Source organism: Pipra filicauda, unplaced genomic scaffold, assembly GCF_003945595.2.
Source record: "Pipra filicauda isolate LSUMZ 115617 unplaced genomic scaffold, ASM394559v2 scaffold295_size919547_pilon, whole genome shotgun sequence".
In the NCBI taxonomy this organism is placed as follows: Eukaryota; Metazoa; Chordata; class Aves; order Passeriformes; family Pipridae; genus Pipra; species Pipra filicauda.
In genome coordinates this window covers 309,555-329,151 of record NW_024104415.1, presented here as the reverse complement: position 1 = coordinate 329,151, position 19,597 = coordinate 309,555, and the positions used below count along the sequence as shown (strand labels likewise).

The 19,597-nt window shown below is 45.5% G+C and overlaps 1 protein-coding gene across 4 annotated transcripts in view; it reads right to left on the bottom strand.

Moving 5' to 3' along the window:
* PDE4B (phosphodiesterase 4B) overlaps nt 1-19,597 on the bottom strand; it is a 197,714-nt gene that overhangs the window by 37,554 nt on the left and 140,563 nt on the right. For 3 of the 4 annotated variants that reach the window (XM_027719023.2, XM_027719025.2, XM_027719024.2), the window contains one exon: nt 17,093-17,142. The exons of the other annotated variant lie outside the window; for it this stretch is intronic. In XM_027719023.2, the coding sequence (XP_027574824.1) occupies nt 17,093-17,142 (50 nt within the window). The remainder of the gene's footprint in view (nt 1-17,092; nt 17,143-19,597) is intronic. 4 annotated transcript variants of the gene reach the window in all.

Below are 19,597 nucleotides of genomic sequence, written 5' to 3'. Positions count from 1 at the left end.
GGCACTGCATGCAAATGAACAGGGAGCTGGCTCAAAGTAACACTTTGAACAAAAAAAATACTTTAGAAACCTAGGGTTTTCTTGTTACCCAGCGCTGATACATGAGATGTGGTCAGAAAGGTCTGCGAATGAAATCCCTGTAGAGGGAGGTGACAGGATTAACTGGCAAAGCCACTGGTAGGGGTACACTGAGGAGGTGGCACTGGAGAAGATCCAGCTGCGAGTAAACGCGGACAAAATCCTAACAGGGGCTCAAAAGCAGCAGAAACAATGAAGCCTGTATTCAGGCTGCATTCAGAGATGACAGAGGAAGATAGAGACAAAAAACTGAAGTGAAAGCTTTCTACTGCTAATTGCGAAAAATGCCAGGAAATGAGTGAGATAGTGCTGCCAGGAATGTGTGAGACTGAAATTGGTGATGAGAGTGTTTGACAGGCGCTACAGCCTTTGGCAAAATATGGCCAAGATTTGGTGGGCATTTTTAATTTCTGCTTTTATTTTCAAAACAAGGAGCAGGAGAAATAAACTCTTGTGTTGCACCGCTGAGAAGCCTGGCATTCTAAGTTCCCTAATTAAAGACAGGTCCTTTCTGGGACACACCATTTCAGCTGCCCAGAAAGGCTGCTGGGAAAACTTAGTCCCAAGTAAAACGGCTCCAAAACTGCTGAAGACGTCAAGGCAGTGATTAAGCCAGCACTTGCCAAGAACACCGAGGACACATCCAGGTTCAAATTGGAAGACTCTGAGGAGAAAGCAGAGATGCCTTACCAAGTGAAGGCACAGGGACTATGGAAAGCAGGATGAAAAGGAGAAAGGAAAACCTCCTGTCTGCAGGGAATGACACAAAACCAAAAGACTTCACGCCGTCCCAAGAAGGAAGAAGGCACAGCTCATGTCTCTGCCGAGGCAGGGGCTGCTGGTGACGGGAGGAATGCCTGCAGCGTGACTCGGCTGCGACGTGAAGAGCAGCAGACGTCTGCGAGTCACCCCACTGCCATAGTAGCAGTGATGTTTCTGAGTCAACACCAACCAGCCCCAAGCCAGCTGCAGTGTAACCTGAGCACCCCCAATTGCAGGCTGGAGAAATGTCACTGCGGTGGGGGGGCCCATTGCAGCTATCTTTAGCCATCTCAAACTTAATCACCTAAGCTCCCCGCACAGTCAGTGGAAAGTGGCTGGGACCTCCAAGGGGTGATCCTGGTCTATTCTCAGCACACTGCTGTGACGGGCTGAATTACCCCCCTGGAGGTGCCTGTCACTCTCCACTAACTGTAGAAGGCACCTCTCTACCCTAGTCACAGGAACTGGCTGGTAGGGACCTCCAGAGGTCACCTGCTCTCCCACCCTCTGCAGGACGATCTCCAGCTAATCATCAGCACCACCAGTGCTCAAGTAGCTGTAGGGCACTGTTGGATACCCCACACCCTCCCTGTCATCAGCCACCAACTGGACACGCAGCCTTCATCACCATCCTTGGAGCCTGGTGGTCCAGCAATATCCAGCCCTGTCAACAGCCCGTCTGTCTGGCAATGCCACTTCACTGCCATGTGGGAATGCTGAGAGAAATGGTGCCAAAGTGCTCACTGCAGCAGGTACACCCACCCACAGCTGCCCACGTCCCCACAGCCAGGCCATCCCCACAGCCCTTGGAGGAGGAGGTCGGAGTTTTCAGGTCCAATTTGCCCTTGGAAAATCTGCATCTACCATTCCTAATTGACTTTCTTGTCCTCTCTGTGTTTGGAAACAGACTCCAGTGGACACCCTCAGTGACCTCTCCAGTGATGAGAGGAGTCTGAGTAGTCCATAGTTCCCCGGATTCCCTTCACCTTTCTCAAAGATGGACCTTTTTCTTGTTGACACAGATCTTCCCAAGCACCACAATTTTCCTGAATGACACACATTGACCTTACAGTCCCATGACCCACCTCTTCCAGCCTGAATCTTGTCTAGTGCTATAGACTTGAACACATCCACCTCCTCTAGGCTGTTCCTAACCTGCTGCTCCCTCACTGCCCTCCATCCCTCTCCTTCCCAGGGCCTGGGTGAGGACTCGGGGAAGACTGAGAAAAAAAGACACTGAGTACTTCGGCCTTTCATGTATGACTTGTCACAAGGCTGTTTCATCCACAGATCAACACTTCCACTGATCTTTCTTTCCCTACTCCATACCCATGTTGGAGTCCTCTCACTAGTCACAGCTCCATCAGCCCTTGGTCAGTCCAACTCACCCCACATACCCAAACATTTTCCCATGCCTCCCTTGCTCCCAGTCCTTTTCAATCTTTGCCTGATCTTTTTTGCACTTTGACTCGCTAAGAAGCTCCTCACTTCACCAAGTTGGCTTCTGCTGAAATTCCTGATCTTCCTGCACAACAGGATAGTTTGCTCCTGAGCTCGCAATTTGTTTTCTTCAAAAAGCAGCCATCACTTAAGATTGGTCTATAATTTTTAGGTGGCTGAAGTGGGGTGAAATTAATCTTATGATAATGACAGAGTCTTGAGACCAAGCAGTAACGGAAGCCCTCAGCAGCAGATGAGTTTGTGCAGAGCCCTGGTGCTGGCCAGTTTGCCCCCTCCCAGTCTGCTTTCATCCCAGTTCCTGTAACACACCCCAAGGTGAGCAGCAGGAGATCAGTCATGGGGGCCCAGCCACTGTTTTGAAGCAAAAATGAAGCATTTCAAGGAAGCTCATACCAAGAGGTCAGCCCGGAGCATGAGCCAAGCCCTGATGAAGCCAGTTAAGGCAGAACTGGACAAACCTGCAGAAGTCCTGACTGTACCCACCAGCACTGGTTGGGGTGAATCACCACCCAGGTCATGAGAATCAGGTCACCGAGGACTGCCACAGGCTGGCAACTCACTGAGCAGCCCACTGACTGTTAGCAGGAACCAGGCAATTGCTCAGCAATTAGTGCAGGACACGGTGATTGTGGTTGATTACTGCCAGAGCTGGACAAGGCGCTCAGTTTTGCCAGGCTTTGTGGGAATGGCTGTGGCTGCCCACAGGCAGCACTTCCCAGCACAGTCAGGCCTCCAAGGGCAGCGGTCAGTGTTCCCTGGTACCAGGAGTGCCAACAGCACAGCTCCTTCTATGAGAGGATAGTGACATGGGATTCTCCTTCTAGGAGAGGAGGATGACATGGCAGAGGCAACCAGCAGTCAGATAACCCCAGCTAAAAACTACCCCCACAGACACCTTAAAAACAGACTGAAAAAGAGCAAAGAAAACAGAGAGATGATGCTACTCAAGTATTGCCTTGCAAAGAACTGGATTTCCCAAATGTTGCTCGGACGAGAGCTTCAGTGGGCATTGCAGTGGAACACAGAAGATGTTGCAGCATGAATCCTTGTTTCCACGGAATAAATAATACTAATATCTCTCTTCAACTGAGATAGAGCATCAAAAACACTTGGAAAGGACTAGCTAATAAAAAGTCAGCTAATAAAAACTAAAAAAGCACTCTTACATCTATTTTGTGAGTTTTCATGCGTCTGATTACATTCTACATCAGCTTTGAAGACTCTACAGTACAGAGATGAAAGATGCAGATTCCCAAAGCAAAGTTAACACTGCACCTTTTGCATGACAATGAGGTGCAAAAATGAGGTGTAAACACTAAGAACACCTTAAGGTGGCTGATAGAATCTAATGAAGCTTCCCAGAAAGGTAATTTCTGATCTGGAGATAAGCCTAAAGGTTTAATCTGAAATGCTAACGAGGAGGAAAACTGGAGAAGTTCTGAGGAAGGATTTAGATTGGAGATACCATCTCCTGTAGGGTGGGATGGAGTGTTTTACCACAAGGCAGTCCCTGTTTCCCAGTGTTTCCCAGTGTCCTTCCCCCCACAGCAGCCACGTGCAGGGAACAATGCAGCAGAGCTGCCACAAATCAGAAGGGTAAGTGACAGTGTTTTTATGGTGCCAAATGGAAGTAACAAAATGCAGGAAGCATCTCGTCAGATGTCACTTAGCAGCGATATCACCGGGGAATCTGGGAACGGGATTTGCCTGCATAGTAGGAATTCCTTGGTCCACAGAGAGGGAGAAACAGAAATGGCAAGAAGGGCAGAATCTAATCTTGGCCTGTCAAATGAACGGGAAAGATTCCTCAGTTCCATCGTTCTCTCAGGGAGCAAACATAAGGTTTGGCACATTATTGTTTTACTGACCAGGCTTGATTCCTTGTTGTCCTGTAGGATTCTTGCCTTAATCACAAGACAGGAGGAAAAATACAATGCAAGAGACTTCCTCTCCTACAAAGAGTCTGACAAAGAGTGTAGAAGATGGACAGTGCATGCAAATGAGAGATCTGCAAGGAGAACACTGAAAATGATTTGTCAGACGATGTTTTGTGAGGAAATAAACACACGCTTTGAACACATTCCTGAAGACAGATCACAATTTTCAAGGTCATGGTGAATTTTTAACTTAAATGAATCCCCATCATGACTTTATTCAACATGGTCCTCAAAGTGCAGTGAGAACAGCCCAGAGAGCTGGGATGGCGATGCCCATTCACTTGGACAGGCTACAGAAGGAAGTAAGAGCTGAGCCTAAGGATTGTAAATCCCAACCCCAATTTCCTGCCAATCACGGGGTGCCTGGACTGTGTTTTTGTTTCTCTAGCTAAGCAAGGCCAGGCTGGGTCACAGCAAGAACATTTTATTGTGTGAGTAGAAGTGTTTTCTTCTCGAACGCATGTGAACGCACGAGTGTGAGAAAGACACAGAAAAAGCAGGATATGATTATGAAATGACCCAGCTATCCACCTAGGATTTACCTGTGCCACGCCAGGCATTATCTCCCTTCATACATGCGGCCTGGCTCTGAGAGGGCTGGGGAGCTTCCACGTGCAGGGAAACCAACTTGAATCCTGGAAGCAACATCCTTGTGCTAACAAGGCACTCCACCTAAACTAATTAGCCCTGCCTTTCAACAGGCTTAATTAGGTGGGGCACCATGCTGTGCTGTTGTGGCTAGACAGCTTCCGGTTCTGGAGCTGGCTCATCCACGGCCCATCCAAGGACTCACTCCTGCACAGCGCTACTCGTGCTAGGCTGCGATGCCAGTGCAGGGGCTCTGCCCACGTCAGCCCCCAGAGCCACTCAGTGCCCACCTCGAGCTCTCTCTGTGCACATATCCGTGCAAAACCACGTGCCTGCACCTCTGCTGCTGCACAGAAAACTCCTCCTTCCGAAACCGTGAGCTGACTTTCACAACAGGCATGCGACACGGGAGGAACTCTCCAGACAGACCACAGCAACGACTTTAGTTCAACAAGAGGAAAAAACAACCTCAAAGCATGAAAGGTGCAAAGCACTAAGCGTACTCTGTGTCATTGCTTCACAAGAGCTTTGCAAACCAAAAGCAAGAAGTTCTGTGCTTGGATCTGCCCCGGAATCCAGGTGTTACTTTCATCCACATGCCTATCTGGAGCCATGAAATCAGGTTTTGAACGGGGTTACCTTGGAGATAATAAAACTTATGGCCTAAATAGCCAGTCAAGAGTGAAAGTCCCCTGTGGTGAAACAAATACTGGAGTAGGAAATGGAAGAGGAACCTCAGGGATGAATCCTGGAAGTTCAAAGCATGATGCCGATCTACCTGAAAAGCTCCACTTGGCCACTGGCATTAGATGGAAAGACAAAGTTTATTAACAATCCTTAGCTCTTCATGAGGAAAATTATTCAGAAATGTTAAACAAGGGTCACAACAAGGCCACCCATGTCACCACAGTCATGTAGAACAGGACACTGGTAGAATGTCAGACCTGTTTAAATCAGCTTCCTTGGCTCCTGGGAAGGTTAAAACGTCACAACTTAACACAAAATTGTCCTACATTTCCTCTCAATTTAATTTCCTGAAGTTCTTCAAAATGAAAGTTAAAAATGTGGTTCCTGGAAGCATCCCGACCATAATCCATAGGAATTCTTTAAGATACATTATCACCCTTTGTGTCTGCAGACATGGAGAGACAGGACATAGAGTCATCCCTTATGTTTTGAGCCACCATGCCAGTCATTTAAATTATATTAATTATAAAATATAATTAAATGGTGGTTTTTTCATGGCTAAATGTAATTACTTGAAAGCATTATCCTTTAGGATGGAAGCTTAAAAAACTGATTTAGTTTGGAATTTTAATCTGTTTTCCTACAATAGATATTTTACGTACCCAAGGGGTAAATGTCAACCTCACTGATTCACCTCATTTGAACTTTCTGCCCTTATTTTGCCTCTCAAAGAAATGACTGGGACTGTCATCCCACAGCTGAAACCCAGAGATATTTGCACTGAGCAGAGTCACTCAAGAATGCAGCATGTTGCAAAAAATGGCCTGTTTTGACATATTTTGTTGTGCAGTGGTACTGTGAGTAAGCCCTATCGACTGATCTGCGATTGCACCGCAGGACACTGTGGGAAGTCAGAGTATTGCTCACTGCGGATCAGAGAGCAGAACCAGTAGAAAGAGTTTGAATTATCTCAGAGCACAGGCAATTAAAAAAGCTGTTTCTTAATTCATGATCCTCTTTTGAAAATGCAGAATGTTTCACATGTGAAGCCAGTGACCAGAGAGCTCTGTGGTAGCACCCCAAGACACGTGGATTCACTTTTTGTATGTCCACATGCTCTGGGCACTCACAGTGAGCCTCGAGTCACAGAACTCCAACTCCTGAGGCCTGCAGTAGCTGACAGCAGAGCTAAAACATCCCCTGTGCTAATCATCTGTATTAATCCCCTCAGCACAACTTCAGCTGTTCGTGCTGTGACTCACTGTGCTTTATGTTTACCAAAGTGCACGTACAGCCTTTTAGAATAATCTGTTTAAAATCACACAGTGAGTCCCACGGGGAACAGGGTGGGGAGGAAGAGGGAGATGTCAGGATCCTACAAACCAGCATCATTTGTTTTGACAGCTTTTAATATTCCATATTAATCCTTCCACGTGCTGATCTACACTGCGCCTCTGTGTCACCTGCAAGCTCAGGCCATCACATCCTGCTTACCAGCTTTTTAAAAGGTGTATTTGGGACATGGGGCAGAACTGGACCATAATTTCCTCAATATTGCCAGAGGGACAACATCAGATTAATTTCCTGGTTATCCATAATCAGAAATTGATATTATAGAACACCAGATAATAATGTATTTGTGGGGTTCTTTCTGTATCTGAATCATTTTAGCCAAAAGGTGATTAAAGCTGGAAATCTAGGTCATATATGACTTCCTGTCCTTTCCTTAACCTGGGCTCTTAGTCCTGAATCAGGCTGTTCACACTGGAGAAGTGTCTTGAAGGGGCAAATGGGGATAAACTTGACCCCAGCAATGATAGGCAGACTTGGAAGTGTAATCACTCCTGAAATGGTTACAGCCAGCAGAGGTAAGAACAGCCTTTCACTCTCAAAATACATTTAATTAAAGCCCTCAAAACACATTTATTTAAGCACCTCAATCCGAGTTCAAGGAAATCAAAATGTCAGCATTAAAGGCACCCCTTCTTAACAATCTCAGTTCAAATATCAGATTAAATGGACATGGAAATGGAAATGGAAATGTTCCCCACTGAAGGTCAGCTATGGGTTGGCCTGCAGTGGATTATTCCAGGGGTTGCTTTTTGTGCTCCAAGTTTTATGCTTTGTGGTACCTTTCAGAATTTCTTACATTTACCAGCACAACAGAGGCAACTCATGTTAACCTTGGCCAAGGTCTCTGCACTGTCATTCACACTGTCATTCGTTATGTGCAGGCAATTCAATGCAATTCAGACAATTTCTGTGAAACATCTGATTTCAGGCAGCACACGACTTGCCACTTGAGGCAACGTGCTCTAAAAGCCATTCTAGCAGTGAGCTGAGCCGACCACATTTGGAAGTGTTACAAAGGGTGGCTTGGAGGGAGCAGCTGCTGCTGACAAATGTGGTGTGAGCAGCATCTCTGCTTGGGTTCCACTTTCTTCTCCTGATCTATAGAGTGTGAGTAACAGCTCCTTGGTTTTTACCTGGACAGTATGTTCCCACTGGAAGGGAGTGGAAATATTTCAAAGTTTCACGCAATACAGTGAAACTCAGGAAGCTGCAAACTGTTCGTGACATTTCAGTAACAGGAATTTTGGGAAATACCCTGCCCAAAGAACTGGAATTCAGATGAAGGCCCAGCACAAGTATTTGACTAGGAGCTGGATGGAGACCATGTCCCATAAAGTATTACTGCTAAAGCAGAAAACACTCCAGTTACACTGGAAACTTGTATCTGGATTTCTCTTCTTCAAGAGTATCTTTGGGAAGAAAGGGAAGAAAACATTTCACAGCTGTCAGATGCCAGTAAGGCTGATTTCCAGCAAATCCTGCACTTGTGTATGTTTACTTCTTGGAATTTTTTCTGGCAGGACTGACCCCACGCTGTGCTCAGTGCAGTGGGTGACAGTCCCCACAGAGCAGACACATATCCCACATCCTTTCAGGCTGTCCCAGTGTGCATCCAAACGTCCTGTACTTGAGTCAGTAACAGCAGGGTCACGATTTCAGTCAATTCTCTGAAACTCAGAGAGGGAAGGAGGCAGGGAGGGAGTGAAGGGGAGCAGGAAGACAGGCTGGCTTTTTCACTTCTCAGAAAACACCGGCTTTTCAGAGAACACAGTGATTGCTCTGCCCATCTCCCGCTTTTGTCAACCTAATATATGGTATTTAAAGTAAAATACATTGTTTGTAAAATGTGACATTTTAGAGCCATTTTGGTATTAAGTGCTAAGCTTAACACATGCTGGCTGCATGAAAGGTCTAACTGGATCCAACTCACTTTAAATGAAAACATTGGGGTGTCTGGAATATGCTCCAAGGGACCTGGCAAGCTGGATTCAAAGCCTTGCTCCAAACACCTGGAACTTGAAGTCTTTCAGGTAAAAGGCAAAAACGTCTGTTTAAGAAAGCTTTTGAAAAGTGTGAAAGTGTGGTAGAGGAGTTTAGTATGCACAGATGATTAATTTCCTCTTGGAAAGGTATATTTATGACAGCAGGATATTTATATTGAAATGTCTACATTAAAAAGTAGGATATTTATACTAGAATATCTACATTAAAATGCATAGTTCCCTCAAAATGAAATTTGACTATGTAATTCCTTAGTACTGAATAATGGCCACTGATCCTGGTTCACCAGAACCCAGTGTCTGACCTGGGGTCTGATCCTGCTCCTGGCTGAGGTTTATCAGTATTCTTCCACAGGCACAGAACTGAACATAAAATCAAAAGACACTAAGTGTCAAAGCAACATCCTGCGAGATTTTGGAGGTTTTTCCCTTTTGTTTTTAAATTCTGAATTCCTAAAATGATTAAGTGCCTTAAATGTACACCAAAGCCTATCAATGATACCTTTAGATGTGAAAATATATCCCACAGGGACAGGCATATTTAGATGTTTTTTAAAGGCTACTGCTTAAAAAATTTAAATCTTTATAATCATATATATTTCCAGTGAACTGAATGAACTTTAAATAAACTGGTATGTCTGATTAGTAATCACCAATAATTAACAGTTGTCTCTCCCTTCTGCCAAAAAAACTATTGCAATTATACCATCCTTAAGGCTGTCACTCACAGTCACTTCTTAGAGAAAACAATATTACAATAAAATGTTTCGTTAACTCTTAGTGCAACATTCTCCACCAGTTGCACAGTGACCTGATAGTTGCATTAATTAGCACACCATGCTTGACTATAGAAATCATTTTTAGCTAATCAGGAGATGACAAGATAATGATAATAAAACCAGAGCATTTCTGGGTGATTTGAACATCGAAACAATCAATATTTCACTGTTCAGTAACACTGTTTGGCAATTGGTGAGTCTGAACCACATCAGGATGGATGCAATTCCATATGGAATAGAGGGAAAAGTGCATGAGCCCCTCTTTTAATTCTACCAAATTATATATTGATTTTGAAAGCTCTTAAAGTTTTAATCTTTATAATTGTTATAATTGTAGAGTCAAGTTTGGTGGGCAAAATGTCCCTACAGAGGGCAGAGAATTCCAGTTCTGTGTTTCAGGATCAGTGCTTTACCCTCTATACATGACCCTCCAAACTAGGACCAAACCCTGCTCCCACCAAGACTAATAAATACAAAAAAAGTATTTGGGAATTCCTGCCCACTTACAAACCAAATGATTTGGCTGCTGAGAATCAAAACACAACCTTATGAATACTTTTTAAAACACAACAAGAAAGCAATTTACACTTGGAATCAGATCCTGCAGGAGGACAAAGTTTTGGATATTGGGACTACTCAAGGACAGGCTGATGGCTCTGGGATTTGTGCGGTGCGTTACCATGGGAATGTCTCCGCATGGATACGTGGACGCAGCCTCTCACACTCCCATGGCCAGCTGTGTCTGGGACACAGTGCTGGTGCACTGAGCTCAACCTCAGGGGAGGAAGGAGAAACTTATATATAGCTGCAGTGGGAACAAGCTGGTGGGTGCTTTTGAGAGTCTGTTTCAGCTCCCCCCGGCTGGAAAGTGCTGATGACACGGAAGTTGAAGGGGCTCAAAGCAGTGGGACAATGAAGAACCCTGTTCATCACTAAGGCATGCACAGACTGTGCCCCGCGACCTAAAAAACTAACTCTGCCTGCCAGAAGTTTGGTTTGGGTGGTTTTGTTTGGTTTGGGTTGTTTTTTCGCTCCGATTGAGTACACATTTCTCATTCTCATATGGAACTGATTCAGGGCGCTGAAGACTGCGCTGTCAAAATCTCACCCACAGCAACTATTCTCATTCTGTGCAGAAAACAAAGGAAACACAGATTGTATCGACTCTGATATTAGCAAGGGCAAAGCCTCATTGTCTCCGCAGAGGCCTGACGCAATCCAACGGGATGGGAGTGAGCAAAGCAACACCGAGCTGCCAGGGCCTGACCTGTGTTAAAGAGCAGAGTGGATATGGGGACACAACGGGACGGTGCCACTCCGAAGGTCTCTTCATTGCCACCTTGGGTCTGCAGCTGCCTGGGTCATTCCAAAGGAACCCACCCATCAGACAGAGCACTGTTAATAACTAATGACTGTTTTTATGGCTTTATCCTGTGGGATCATCAGTGAAGTGACAACCTCAACAAAAAACCCAGAGGTTTGGCTCCTCGGCTGTTCTTTCAAAATGTGTTGCTGCTGCTGTTACAACATACCTGCTCCTTTTGTCAAAGGAAAGGTGCCCCCTCCACCTGGGTGAGGAAGCCATCTATGTGTGTCCTCAGGTTCTCAGCTCGCAGCCCCTTTGGAACCTCTGTCCAGAGCCATTCCTGACACCGGGAAAGGGGAACTGCACAGCTCAGAGCTGCCTCCAGCACTGGGCAGGCTGGCAGCTCCAGGAGGCAGGTATCTCTCCCGGGGGATGAATGGCTGTCCTGGTCAGCCCAGGAGAGCCCAGCCTGCCTCAGGAATACAGCAGGACAGTGGAAGCACACACAGGGAGTCCCGCTGGCACCCGCTGGCCCCACCACAGATGGCAGCTGGGCCCCAGGGAGTGACAGGCTCTTGATGGCAGCAGCACGTGTAGCATCTTCATGTGACATCCACAGGTGGGGTGGAGGGGAAAACAGTTTTTATCCGTTGCTATGGAGTCATGATTAGCTTGTATGTCTTCAGAGCCTGCCGAGGAGAAATGAAGGCTATTTTCTTATATAGATGTCATGAAATCAATCCTTGCAGAATTTCGGGAGCCAAAGGCTAAGCAGGTTTGCCTGAATACCTTCTGTCACTCAATACATAAATAAATCTAGCTGGGAGACCTAAAACCAGTGTCATTTTTCAGCCAGAGCTGATCACAAAAATTACTCTTTAGTCTCATTTGGAGCTGTTTCTGTGCACAGTAACGTACCAAACGTGTGTTCAATAAAACACAGCAATTATCTTCACAGAAAATGAGCCTTAGAAAATTAAGGAAAAAACCACCCTTATTGCAAAGTACAGTGACTTCAGAAGAAACTTCTCTTATTCTCTCCAAACGCTAAAAGAAAACCTGATGTTCCTCTTTTAAAATGTGTCTGCCTCTAGGTCTTTGGCACAGGTTTGCTGATGGGAGGGCCGGCAATCTATTTAATGACTGCATTGACGTCAATAGCATAACTGAAATACTTACTAAGATGCATGAGTCCAACTTTCAGGGGGTGTGTGTTTGCAGGCGGGCGCAACACGCGAAACGGACTCTCGGCAGGAATGAACTCCCCCTGGAGAGCCGGGAAGGGCCTCGGGACTCCCCCCGCTGGCTCAGCTCCGCTAGCTTTTCCTGTAGGTAACTTTGATAAGTTCACTTGGAAATGCTTGGGAGATTAAAAATCTCCCAAGCAGCAAGAATCACTTCATCATTCAACAGCCCTCATTTCACTCAGTCACGTCATTAATCTGATTATCTATCTGATTTCTTTCGCAGTTTTGTTTAGTTTGTGAATAATCTGCATCATCCTAGCACTGCATCCCTTAAAAATAATATTTGTGGGTGATAATATTTATGGGAGGGCTACAGCACCACCGAATTTGTTGCGCACACAACCAGTTACTCTTTAGCTCAGCTGCTTGGTAACACGTGGTTCCTCTGCACTCTTGTAAAAGCGCAAAGCACCACATCTACTTGACTTTTACAATCGCTCTCAAAATCAAAAGGTCAAATCTTCAGCCAAACTCACAGCAGAACAACAGAATTTCAAAATGAATCCTCTATTTTGTGTGCCCAGAGCATTCTCTGCACGCCAAGCAGAGGGAGGATGGTGCAAGAGCACCAGCTCCATACTAATTACCTGGGATTTATAGATATTTGTAACCTAGAGCTGACTTTGATGCATGGAGCTTGCTAACTCCTACAAAAAGTTGGGGGTCTCATTAGCACAAGCACCAGCATTATCCAGTCTTTGTTTATGCTTTATACAAATGTTCGTGCACGAGTCTGTGTACATCTTACACCCACAGGAAAAATGAAAGAGTACAAGTTTTGAGGTCGTGTAAAGGCATGTGAGAAGTGCAGACAAACGTGCAGATGTACAGGAAAGCAGAGGCTAAGGCACAAGCAAGAAAAACATCAATCCTTTACTCCCATCCCCAGAGAGGAATTTTAACAAAGCTTTAATCCTGTAAGCCCTGGAAAGCCCATGTGTGACATATCCCAAAAATGCGACACCCCCCCATGCTTCAGACTGAACAGGGGGTGCAGGGCTTATTATATTGCTGGGTATATAATTAATTGTGAGGACAGACTATAATTACTCTGTGCTGAGAGTGTCCAAGGGGCACTGCCTGCTGCTGAGAAGAGTCTCTGCCAACCCCTCACTTATGTGCCACCTCTCCCTCGTGTGCCTGGTCATCCAAGAGGCTTCTCAGTCCCAGTTGTATCATGACTAGGACAGTGCTTTCTCCACAACCTCTGTGACAGGGAGGAGGGGGCTCAGGTACCTCAGTGGCCAAGGTGAGGTGATAGCATGAGGAGCCTGTACTAGTCCAGGTGAAAACCAGCTACACAACCACTGTCAAGCCAAGGAAACAGCACCGATCCTGTGCTGAGCTGAGAGAAAGAACGGGGTAAAATACGAAAAAGTCCTGGGAATAAAACAAAGGGAAAAAAACAGATGGGGAAAAGCTTGTACCAAAAAGGCTGGAAGAATGGGAGTCTTAGACTGAAGGTGACAGCCAGTGAAAGATGATTTAATTCAGAGGAAAGATGGGTCAGTGACGTAAATAAATGTGGAAGAAAGAACAAAATTAAGTAGGAATGGCCAGACTTGTGCTGGTTAAAGATGTTATTAGTTGAATCCGCTGGATGGGAACTGCAGACCTTTCAGTGATGCCAGGGGAGGGGAGAGCTGAACCGAGAAGAGAAGGTGCTGATGGATTTGCTGAGCCCAAGGTAGCACAGAATCACAGAATATGCTGAGTTGGAAGGGACACACAAGGATCATCCAGTCCAACCCTCAGCCCTGCACAGGAACATCCTCAAGAGTCACACCACGTGCTCCAGAGGATCATCCAAACACTCCTTGAGCTCTGGCAGCCTTGGTGCTGTGACCACTGCCCTGGGGAGCCTGTTCAGTGCCCGACCACCCTCTGGGGGAAGAACCTTTTTCTAAGCTGCCCTGACACAACTTCAGGCCATTCCCTTGGGCTCTGTTACTGGTCCCCACAGAGCAGAGATCAGTGCCTGCCCCTCCTGTTCCCCTCCCAAGGAAGTTGTAACTGCAGTGAGGTCTCCCCTCAAGGTCAATGAACATAACTGTGGCAGAGGTGGCATTTAAAAGAAACAAAGGGGGAACAGGAGAAAGAAATTGTCACAGCCACTTCTGTGACGATGTGTTTGCACGATTGCTTCTGTAGCACTCGTTCATGACCCTGGCCCTGCACAGCTACACTCCGTGATGTTACACCCCACAGTATTCCCATTATCCTCTTGTGTGGAGTTCACCAGATAATTAAGGATTTAGCTACAGTTCCATATTTCCGTGTTATGGATTCTCGGTTAATTCATAAAAGCCATTTTGCTCATTCCTGTGATCTGCACTTATAACAAAATAACAGGAAAAATCTGCCAGATTTACTTCAGCTGATACCAAGGACAAAACACAGGATGTTCAATATATATTCCTCTTCCTTCTCTGGCTGTGGTTACAAGGTTAAGAAAGCGCTGAAGTTCACAGTGACACCAGTAGTGGTTTTCAAGGCACTTTGTCCCATGAAAGACCTGGCCAGAAATTTTCACACTTTCAAGAAAATGAAAGCATAAAAGAAAAAGAATTTCCTCATTTCTCCACAGCTCATTTATTTCACCACGGGCCTGGGTCCTCAGTGATGTAACACCAGCAACATATTTGGCTGCTCTTGGTTTGAAACAACGGACAAATCCTGAAATATTCCAGCGGGAGCAAACAGCTGGCATGTATTCCTTGCAGTGCAAATGCTGGATGTAATTTGTCTCCCTCCAGGGTAATTTTATTAATGCAGGCTTGTTTGCTTTAAACCCCAAGTTCTGCTCCTCTCAGAACAGGATATAAATCACTCCACTAATGACAAATAAAAGGAGACATATATGAGGTGCTCACAGTGATGTCAATGCATTGTGGTAAATCCATGAATCAATGTGGGACATGAGAGAGCTAAAATAAAATTCCAAGCTTTGCCGACTAACCGACCTAGAGAATACAAACCCATTTCTTTCCAAAACACATTCTTTTATCTAGAGGGATGTAACGCAGCCTGGTCCCAATCAAAACACGACTGCTTCCTTCTGCAAAACTTTCAGGAAAAACTCTGCATCCTTTCAGCCACAGGAGCCATTGGCACTGAACTGGAAGTGTTCAGATAGGAAAATCTCTTCTTCTGTTCATAATTTCCAAATCAGAAGCCATCAAGGGAAAAAAAAGCTGAAAACACTGAAAAAAAAATCTCTAAAAATCTCTGTTCTTGCTGCATTTAAATGGAAACTTCCTTCGAAAGTAAAGTGTTATGATTGCTAATAACGTCAACATTGACTGCTTTCATGTAGGAAATAACACAATTTCCCATCAATCTCAAAAATGTTTCTTCTTCCTACCTACAAAGTGCCACAATTTAATTAGTTTGTAATGATACAACTGACCTTTTTTTTTCTTCTTTCATGGAAAGACTTCATCTAAAAGCAGTTAAGATTGATGGTTAAGAACCCACTTACTTGAGGGCCCAGGAATCCAGCCTTTGCAGGGCAACAGAAAACTTGCTCTAAAATTATGTGTATCAAGCCTTCAAGTCCCAAAGGAACTTTCATGTGTTCTCAGTATTAGAAGCTTGGGTCAGCTAAGAAGTAACAAGCATCATGTTGGAAATACTGTAGAAAAATACCCCAAAAGTGTTAAAAAATTTGAAAGCAATTTTTTTCCACAGAAAGTGCTAAGAAAATTAACCTAAAAATTCCTGGAAGGGTATTCTCTCCCTTTTATTATATTCTGTAACTTATATAAACAGAGTTGTGGAAAGCTTATGAAATTTTCCATTATTTTTTTTCACATGTGCACAAAATCAAAGTCCTGCTAAAACCAACTTCAAATAAGGTGATGAATTGCATTCCTGCTAGTTCTGACTCCACACTGTTCACAGACAGGGAGTGAAGGAGAAGTTTAAGATCATGTTGTCCAGTTCTGTTTCTGCATCAGAGGTTTCCACATCCCATTAACAAGTTTGGTGGAACCTAATCTGGAAGTCTCCAGGACTCTACATGTCCCCTGAGAATAAATAATACACAGCATGAGAGGAAATGATAGTTATCCAGGCTTCACACGCTGTAAAAATTAAGGTTTATTAGTCCCTCCAAGCACATAATTATTGGAAAGGCTGAGATTAAACCTTACAGATGGGCACTGGTCCAAATCTTATCTCCTTCTTTGTGGGAACAACCTTTGAATTAGCGCAAGAAGGGCCAGCTCTGATCCTGAGTGGGGTCCCTCAGACCCTCAGCACTGCATGGCTAAACCAGATGTTAAAATAAAGAAGCCTGTCCTAAGTCATCAGCAGCTACTTCTGCTCCCCATTCTCAGTACTCCACCCTGCCTGAGCAGCCCTCACACCGCTGCCCACCCCACCCTGCCTTGGTGCTGAGCCCCTTCGGGAGTCCCGTGATCATCCAGGAGGAAGCAGAGGAAGTTTCCCCTCAGAAAGGTTTTTGGGGATTGCCATTTTTACACAGATCACATGGAAACAAACTGAAATAAACAGGATAAAAAAAAACCCAAACCAAAAACCAGCTGTGTCTGAGCCTGTTCAAGGCTTGTAGGCTGGGGCTTGTCCAGGCTTGTGCACACAGGGACTCAGAACAGCAGTCACTGTGGCCATGACTATCAAACCAAAATCATGTTCATCTCCTAAGCTAATATACAAGGATAAACCCCAAACCAAACTATTAAACTAACAATATTTTGAACCTGACGAGTCTCTCATATTGGTTTTGCAGGATTAACCCAGAAGAAGCTCTGTGAGCCCAGAATTGCACCAGGGGAGGGGGCAGAGAAGCAGCTGGGAGTAAAACTGTGCAATATGTGTAGTCTGCATTTGGCAGGTGATTTGCAGGTGATTCCCGAAGTCCCACACGTACCTTGCAGGTTAACCCTGGACACAGGTGGCTGACTGGTGGCTGGAGATCTCCTACGAGAGATAGAGAATACTCTGTCAATAGGTATTTTTTTATCATTCCAAACCCTGCTGGCAGTTCTGTCTATTCTCCCTGTTAAAAATCCTTTTTTCACTCTCACAAAGAAGCCCAAAACACTTTACAATGACTTGTTGAGCACTATGGGCAGACCTGTTAGGGAAACCCAAAGATGTATGTCCCCTGGCTAGGCACACACACATGCTGGAAATGTGCCATCATCCTATGCTGCCTTTGCCACTTTCTGCTCAAAATACACCTGGAAGTCAGCAAGGGCCTGTCTCTGTGGCTGAAAGGGTCAGTGGCTTCCCCAGGGTCAAGGCCTTCTCCCAGAAAGCTTTTCCCTACAGAGACTGGAATGGACCCTGAAGTAATATCGAATTGTTGTAAGGCAATGCCGTAGGTAAGGTCAGAAGTGTGTCTTTAAACCCTGCAGGTAACGTTTGAATTGCTCCTGAAGTAAAAAGATGCTGCAGTCACCAGTGTTAAGCTCTGAAACAGCTGAAGGACATTTTTTTCACTGGGAGCAAAAATGTCATCAGCAAAGCCTGGATTTCAGAAGGACCAAAATCTATTTGAAAAACTGGTTCAAGTCAAGCCAAGAGGGTCTGAGTGGAAAAAGGTGCAGTATCTCTCCAAATGTCAACATAGTTCCCTGTGAGATTTGCCAAATAAAGCTGTTACTTTTTCAAGTTGAAACCATCATCAGAGACTTCTTTTTTAAAGGAGTTAAAAAGAGTTGACACCAAAATCAAGATACTTCAGTTTAGACTGAAGGCAGTACTTCAGGCTGACCAAAAATGAAACTTTGGGCTTCTGCTTCCCTAAGAAGTTTCAGATATATTTTAACTGCAGCCAGATTTCCCCACACTCTCTTTGCCAGCCTCCTAACCCCAATTTTTTGAGTCAGCCACTGAACTGAACATCCATTATTTGCCAGCTCTCCTTTGAAGCTAAAATCAAAGGAGGCGAGCGGCTCAATTCTGCTGCAATTGTAGCTCCGGGGGGTTCTTCAGAAGTGCTCCAGGAAGGCCTTGCTGCCCAGGTGAGATCTCTGGTTCCACCCTTGATCCCGGCCTCTGGACCCACCAGCAGCGTGGGGCTGGCCGGCCTCCACAACCTGCTCCCACCAGCAGGCTCCCTGGGATTTCAAAGGCTTGGCTGTTCTGGAGGGATGTGCAGGACCCAGATTCTTCGAAGGGTTCAGCACAGGGCACACAATTCTCTGAAAATCTGCCCTGACCTGCCTCTGCTGAGCCTTTGAAAAGGCAAATCTTGAAATCTCTCAAAAACAGAAACTCCCCAATAGGGACACGATGCCGCGGCTGCAGCGCTTCCAGTATCGGGGGAGATGTGCTCCAGGTATCTCCAAACCCTGAGCTGCACAGACATGCCTTTGGGGGGGCGGGGAGGCATGAACTGCTAGTCAGGAGGGTATTCCCCGCTCCAAAGCCTGGAAAGGGAACAACTGCTCCCGGCATCCTCCAGTTTATGGCCGTGCCCATCCTGTTTTTGTGGCAACCAGGGCGCAGGCAACAGAGACCCAGAGATGTGGCTTTCGACAGCAACGTCTCTTCCTGGCCATCACTCCGCTCAAGTGTTCACAGCTCCCCCTTCCCGCTCCTTCCCTCTTGCCGGTGGGCACGAAGAGCAGGCGCCGGATGCTTTCTGACCATGTCCTGGGCCACAACTGCCAAACTCCAGCACTCCAAACCCATTAATCATACTCTCCTCTTTTCCAATCAGGAAACTGCCTTAAGAATCCTGACGTTAAAGTCCAAAAAATACGACTGCTGGTTGTTTTTTTTTCCTCCAGCCCTTAACATTCATATTTTCCAGCAAATATGTGGGACAGCATCCTCTTTTTTCTTTCTCAGGCCAGAATGGGTGGAGGAGGAGGAAAAAAGAGGGGAGAGGAAGGGTTAAAGAAAAGCTGAGATTCTCATGATCCCCAGTGCAGAAGTTTAAGTAAAATATCACATATCATGAGACATATGATAAAATCATGAGCTGGCAGCACGGCTGTGACCCAGCAGAGCTGTTTGGAAACTGTGCGGGAAGCTCCTCAGTGCCTGGAAGCACATTCCGCCACAGATTTGGATGTTTGGCATATAATGGTTTAAACATTTAGCGACTTTTACTTTGGCTGGGCAAACGACTTTATACCTCAATCAAATCTGGGAATGCTTTCAAAAGGACACTGTAAGATGCCTGTGTGTCCTACAGGTTACGCCCTCACTTCCTTCCGGCCCCGTCCAATTTCAGATTCCTCATTAGGAACTGCTGAAATGCTCGAGCTGTTCAAAAAAGCAAAGCTTAAAGAAAAAAAAAAAGGAATCTATTTCAGCCATCTGTTTTTCTATTAACCTCCATCTTGGAATGCGGTGGTTCCTTCCCATCAAAATTTGCAAACAGAAATCAACAGGAGGAAAGCCTGGATAAAATGCTGGG